The sequence below is a fragment of the Alosa alosa genome, chromosome 7 (genome assembly GCF_017589495.1).
Source record: "Alosa alosa isolate M-15738 ecotype Scorff River chromosome 7, AALO_Geno_1.1, whole genome shotgun sequence".
NCBI classification, from domain to species: Eukaryota; Metazoa; Chordata; class Actinopteri; order Clupeiformes; family Clupeidae; genus Alosa; species Alosa alosa.
In genome coordinates, this window is record NC_063195.1 from 18,131,428 (window position 1) to 18,138,543 (window position 7,116).

The 7,116-nt window shown below is 51.8% G+C and overlaps 1 protein-coding gene across 1 annotated transcript in view; it reads right to left on the reverse strand.

Moving 5' to 3' along the window:
• Positions 1 to 2,697: 2,697 nt before the first annotated feature.
• Positions 2,698 to 7,116, reverse strand: part of grin2bb (glutamate receptor, ionotropic, N-methyl D-aspartate 2B, genome duplicate b) — a 108,697-nt gene continuing 104,278 nt past the window's right edge. The window contains 6 exon segments of the mRNA XM_048248988.1: positions 2,698 to 3,542; positions 3,574 to 3,881; positions 3,934 to 4,019; positions 4,022 to 4,783; positions 4,786 to 4,855; positions 4,857 to 5,644. Of these exon segments, the coding sequence (XP_048104945.1) occupies positions 2,698 to 3,542; positions 3,574 to 3,881; positions 3,934 to 4,019; positions 4,022 to 4,783; positions 4,786 to 4,855; positions 4,857 to 5,644 (2,859 nt within the window).

Here is a 7,116-nt window from a genome sequence, read left to right on the forward strand (position 1 = left end):
GTGCAAAAGTTGTATTGGACGTGAATGAAGAGGAAATTATCATCAAAATTCAACCATCTCAATCATATCATATATAAATTTGGAAAATGTATATTTATAATTTCAGGGAGAAGAGAGACACATCTGAACAGTGTTGCATGCTCGGAATTCTCCACAAATCTCATTTTAAATGTTAAATGGCGTTAAATGGCTTTGAGGACAGAATATAGTCTGGGCTCCAGTGCTATGCTACTTCAAGTGCATCCTGCACTTGCAATCCATATGTATCTTTGGGTATAAACAGTTTTCTTTTATCAAATCACAATCAGTGAGCCTACAAATATGTTATCATGGTGAGTTAATATCATAAGCAGAGTGACACATCAAATTGTTCAACCAGTCAAGTGTGACCAGAGACGTAGGCTAATACATATCAGATTATTCCATTAAAATATGCAGTTGATGGATCCTATGTGACAGAAGTCAGTCATGACAGACATCCCCCCATTGCCATGGAAACAAATACTGACAGGCATATCGCGGATTCTGTGACTTCTCCCCCTCTGGTAAATTTAGGCTTGGTGTTACATCCAGACTGTCTTAGAGCTGTGTAAAGCTGAAGAGAAGAGGGGAAATAATATATTTACATTTAAAGGTGCAGTCCTCGATGACAACCTAATCTATTATGTATTTTTGTCAAAGCCATTGAAATTTTCACATTAAACTTAACAGTCCATCCAATTTGTGTGCTCAAGACACTCCAGTAGTGCTAAACTGCCCTGATGGAAACAAAGTGGTTGTGGACCAAGCTGTATACCATCCCAGCCAATCAGCACATTGTTTCCGGTACACGGAAGAGAGTGGTGTGATTTGATTGGCTATTGAGCTCAAATAACAACATTTCACTAGAATCAAGGACTGCACCTTTAACAAAACAGTGGAAGTTGACACACATAGATTTGTCACACCCTGTTAAGCTATATCGTTTAACTTTTTATACCTCCTGATAACTCCCCAGGAGCCTGGAGCATTTCCAAATGTCGTTGATAAAGAACCGGGTATAAAAGGCAACAAAAAGATGGGTTATTTATTTCTGGGATCAAAGGTGCAGAAAGTCTGGAAACAAAAGGGGGCCCTGTGATTAAGTACCAACTCTGTCCTCTCCAGTATGTCTACGTAGACCGATATTCTGTTCCTATGTTGGATGTAGTAGATGGGTTTTTTTTGTACAATGGTATTTAAAATGGAGGCAATAACAGTTTGGGAATGACTCAATTTTCAATATACCAGTATTAGTGTTAACCAGCAGCCATTAGGCCTACTGTAGTGGCACTCTTGAAATTTATTTATGTACCGGTATATATTAATTATAATATATATACCTATACTCTATGTATTTGGGTGGGGGAGAGTGAACTGGGAATCAGAGTAATACCAATACCTCATGGCATGGGACTCGGGCCCATGTGGTTACCATGGCAACATCATCTGTCCAAACTAGTGTTGTAAGACTCTGGTAAGGCACATCATGTGCAGTAATTCCTCTAAAAACCAATTGTCTACTAACAAACACTCCGTGGGAAAACAGATAAAAAAAACTAACAGTAATAATAATAATTGGTATTAATAATTATTATTATTATTACATTTCAAAAATCTTACGTCTTTTTTGCAAATCATGCCTTTCACATACATTACACATCACCCCAAAAAACATAAAAAAAGAAACATGGATTATCAATAATCATAATCATAATAATGCTAATAATAATCATAATAACTATAATAATAAAGAACTCCAAAAGGGAAAAACGAAGTCAACGTTGTCCTCAAGCTTAGCAGAATAAATGAAAACAGCAAGCCTGTGACATGTTTGTGCTAACATAAAAGCACCTACAGTACAGATATGTAACAGCGCAAAATATTTATAACTCAAGCCCAAACTGAACATCATAAAACAGTAATCATATTTAATATAATTTCTTTTTAAACAATATTATCAACAGTTATTGTGAGTGTTACCCTGTTACTTCAATACAGTAAAGTAGTTTTTCTCGATCAATCGTGATTGTACCATGTTCCCATAGCAAGCTAGGCAGGAGATCAAACCTTTGATTTGGTGTAAAGAACAGGTGAAAGAGAGACGAAAGAAAAGAAAAAAGAAAAAAAACGAGAGGTATCCCCTCTTTCTCTCTCTCCGTCTCTCCAGTGAGAAGGGTGGTCCTGTTCTTCTCCTCCAACACAGTACGTGAGGTCCGTCAGAACAACGCAGCGACGCGACGCCGGACGTGTAGGAAGCGCTGGCCCCCTATCTCGCTAAAAAACGAAAAGAATAATGAAACAAAAACAAGAAAGCAACGCAAGAAACAAAGGGGACATTGTCTCCTCCAAGTCTCGTCAGTCCAGAGTGTCTTGATTAATTGATTAATTCATTAATCCCATTTCCTAACTCCTGAAGTTGTCACAGTGTCTCTTTGTCGCCACCTGGTCTTGCTCAGTCTGTCTCTCTCTCTCTCTCCTCCGCTCTGTCTTTTATTTGTCTCTCTCTCTCTTTCTCCCTCTTTCTCTTGTGTTCCCTCTATCTCTGGCCTTATTATTTTCAAAATAAAAAAGGAACAAATAAAAAGAAATAAAAATCCTGTCTGTCCGTCCGTCCGTTCGTTCGTTCGTCCGTTCACCCGTTTCTCAGTTCTCGCCGCGTGGCCCGGTCAAAGTCCGTCAGACGTCCGACTCGATGCTGGACAGCTTCACCATTACCGCGTGACGTTGGTGGAGCCAAGAAGCGCCCCCGCTGCCCCCTGCCCACGCCAGCGTCCCCTCGCCCGACAGCAGTTTGTTGTTGCCCGCCGACACCACCCCGACCTGGTGGTTCCCCATGGGGCCCCCCAAGCACATGTCCTTGGGGTAGCGGCCGCCAGGGCCCATGTTGGACAGGACCCCGGCGGCGGCGGACGCCGGCAAGTACGACGTGACGCCCATGGGGCTCCGGAAGTCGGTGCGGCTGTTGTTGAGGAGTGGCTGAGGCGGTTGCTGGGGCAACGCCTGCTGGGGCTGCGGCTGTTGCTGCGGCGACGGCGACGACTGCTGCTGCTGCGGCTGCTGCTGCGGATTTTTCACGTAGTACGAGTGGCCGTGGCTGTGGCCGTGCAAGAGGCACTGGTCGTCGCCGAACGTCGGGATGAAGGGGTTCTGGCTCACCTTATCTGGGTAGAGAGATTTAGACAAGGAGTAAGTCCCCGACCCTCGAGCACCACCACCACCACCACCACCACCAAATCCACCACCCAGCCCTCGTTCCCTCTCCCCGCTCCCGGCTTCGCGGGAGGTCGGCGCCCCCGACCGAAGCTTGGAAGCAGCTCCCGCCCGGCTTCGGTCAGACAGGCTGAACGACGAGCCGCCGGCCTTCCCCCGATCCCTGCCCAGGAAGGAGGATCCACTCTCCCGGTCGCCCCGTTCGGCGGCGTAGCGCTCGAACATCTGCGTGTACGGGCTGGGGCCCTCCAGGAAGCGCTCTTTGTCTTTCAGGCTCCGCGGCCACCCAGGGGCGGGGCCGGGCCGACCCCCTACCTCCTCCTCCTCCTCCACCGTCCCCACCTCCTCCCCATCCGCCCCCGAATCCACCACCACTGCCCCCTCGGCCCGCCCCTTCCTTCTGCAACTCCACAAAGGTGTCGTAGGAGTGCTGGCGGCGCAGCACCCTGCCGCCCGGCCCGAACTTGCGGCGCTGGACACCACCACCACTGGCGGCGGCGGCGGCGGCCGTCTGGTTGGCGGCGCGGCGCGACTGGTTGAAGTCCTCGCTGATGTTGTACAGGTTGCCCGGCTGCTTCTTGCAGGACTCGCAGCGCTTGCAGGAGGCCGAGGTCGGTCGGCTACCCCCCCCACCACCACCGCTGCCGCCGCCTCTTTCTCTCTCTCGCTCTCTTTCTCCTCCTCCTCCTCCTCCCCCCGATCACTCCCCCCATCCCTGGGTACCCTGCGCCCACTCCCATGACCCCATGCAGAACCATCGCCTTCCCCCCACCACCTCCTCCTCCTCCTCCTCCTCCTCCTCCTCCCTATGGCTGTGGCAGTTGCGACACTCCCAGTCACCTCCCGCCAAGCCGCCCACCCCCAAGCTCTTTTCCCAGCATGCATGAGGCCCCGGAGGGACCGACGAAGATCCGCCACCTCCTCCTCCTCCTCCTCCTCCACCACCAACCTTCGTCCCCTCCGTCTTCTTGCTTTTACCTTTCAGGAAATCCTCCACGGGCACAAGACTGGCGTTCGCCCCTCCTCCTCCTCCTCCTCCTCCTCCTCCTACTCCACCTCTCTCTCCTACGCCTCCGTCGTTCAGATCCATGTGCTCCCACGGCGACACGGACTCCTTGGCACGGAACTGGTCCACGTAGAAGTCGCGGAAGTCCCGTCCGCCTCCGCTCTCCTTGTCCTGGCCGCGGTACAGGTAGGATGTGGACGAGTGGTTGCCCTTGGCGCTGGCGCTGCGCTCCAGGGGCGGCGAGACGGACCGCCGTCCGTGGTGGCCGTGGCCGTGGCGACCCCCGTGGTGACCGCCGCCGTGCTGGTGGTGGTGGATGGTGTGGTGGTGGTGCTGCCGCCGGCGGAAGCCGAAGTCCGTGTCGGCGTCCTGCTCGCGGCGCAGCTTGGCCGAGGCCGGCCGGCGCCGGAGGCTGTCGTGGTACTGCTGCTTGCGTCGCTTGGCGTTGCCCTCCAGGTTGCCGTAGGTGACCGTGTGCGTGGAGATGTCCGACGTGTCGGAGCGAACGTTGCCGTCGTCCCCGCCTGACCCTGCCCCCCCTCCCCCTCCCCTCCTCCGCTGCAGTAACGCTCATGTCCGGCCAGGAAGTTCGAGCTCCCGGCGCCCCCTTGGATGGTGACCCGTACAGGCCGGGGAGCGCCCTTTGAACCCCGGCTCACAGTGGGTCTGGTGCCCGGCGATCAGGTCAAACTTACTCCCCCCTCCACCTCCTCCTCCCACCCCACCTCCTCCTCCACCTCCTCCGCGCTGTGTCATGGACTGTCGTGGCTGCGTGGTGAAAATGGGCGCCACCCCTCCCCCGAGACTGTCGCTATCGAACATGCCTCCCCCATCCAGCGAGGTGGTGCTGCCTAAGCTATGCGGCCGCGCGAGGGCCAGGGGAGCCGACATACCCAGAGGCAGGCCGGCCGGGCCCCCGACCGAACCCTGCTGCTGCTGCTGCGGCTGCCCCTGCAGCCCCTGGTGGTGGTGGTGGTGGTGGTGGTGGTGGTGCTGCAGGTAGTGGTCCTGGTACAGGTTGGTGTCCTTCAGGTGGAGGTTGCCGAAAGTCCGGTCCACGTCGGCGAACAGGCCGTCCTCGGGTAGGTAGGGCGGCGGGGGCTTGCAGTCGGGGTGCCCGCCGACCCCGACCCCGACGACCCCTGGGCCGAGGCTGCGGCGGTGCTCAGCGGCGTCAGATGGAGGACTTCAGCGGTGCGGCTGTGGGCGGCGCGGTCGGGTCGAGATGCGGCCGATGGAAACCCGTTAGACGCCGGGCACCGAGGTCATGCTCTTGGCGGTGCGCAGCAGGCGCAGGATGTTGGAGTGCGTGTTGCTCATGCTGGCGTTCATGGTGGCCGAGGGCGAGTGCAGCGCAGAGCTCTTCTCCTCCTCGATCTGAACGCCGTGGATGCAGCTGTAGATGCCCTGTGGGGGAGAGGGGGAGAGAGAGCAGAGAGCAGCATGGAGAGAGAGAGAGAGAGGGAGAGAAAGAGAGAGAGACAGGGAGGGAGAGAAAGAGAGATGGAGACAGAGAGGGAGAGAAAGAGAGAGAGAGACAGGGAGGGAGAGAAAGAGAGATGGAGACAGAGAGAGACAGAGAGAGAAAGAGAGAGAGACAGAGAGACAGAGAGGGAGAGAAAGAGAGATGGAGACAGAGAGGGAGAGAAAGAGATCATTTAATGTTTTGTGCAGCGTTAAAATCACATATCCCTTGCATGGAGTATTTTAGCTGGGGCTACGCCAGAGAGAGAGAGAGAGTGTGAGAGAGTGTGAGAGATGGAGGCAGGCAGAACAAGATGGCAGGCCACAGAGGCTGAAGCACTACATTACAGACTGACTAATGAGTTCATTACTACTGCACATCATACTGAGCACTCCGCTGTCACACACGCGCACACACACACACACGCACACACACACACGCACAACAGCTACACACATTCTCATGCATGCACACACACACACACAAACACACACTCACACCCCATATACACACATTTACATACAGTCCAACACACACACATAGATAAACATTGCATGCAGACTCTAAATACACATACACTCTAACATATATGAATGTAAATACATACACACACACACAAACGCATACATACATACAAACATTAATCTTACAATGTTTTATCTAAGGAGGAAGGGGAGGCATGGAAAGAGTTATAGATAGATAAATAGATAGATAGATAGATTGATAGATAGACAGATAGAGTGATAGATAGATAGATAAATAAATAGACAGACAGACAGACAGACAGAGAAAGAGGAGGGTGAAAGAGTGAGAGCAAAGGGGACCTGGACAGACAGGGCGAGATGGAGCACTTGATTAGGGCAGGAACAACACATGATTGACGAGGACAGGCCGGCGACGCACGACGACTGTGGTTTTCAAAGCGACGGTCGATGGTTTCGATCGACGAGATTAAAATTCAGCTGAGATCATCACGGAGTTTCTTTGCCTTTCCCTAACTCTCTCTCTCTCTCTCTCTCTCACAGACACACACACACACAGACACACTCCCTCTCTCTCTGTCTCTTCCTCTGCTGACATACCCAGTCCATCAGCCCTGTCACTCACAGATGAAAGTGCAGTTTGATGCACCTCTCTAGATTAAGATTATTATGGCGTTTTTCTTCTCTGTTCATTCATCTCTCTAGATTAAGATTATTGTGGCATTTCTCATCTTTTTTCATTCATCTCTCTAAATTAAGATTATTGTGGCGTTTCTCTTCTCTGTTCATTAATTTCTCTAGATTAAGATTATTATGGCGTTTCTCTTCTCTGTTCATTGTCCCAACAGTGCTTGGCAAGAATGGGTGGGGGTGGGGATGCTCTAAACACTGTTTGTACAATTCATTAGAGTATGCTATCTTCTTTGATGAAT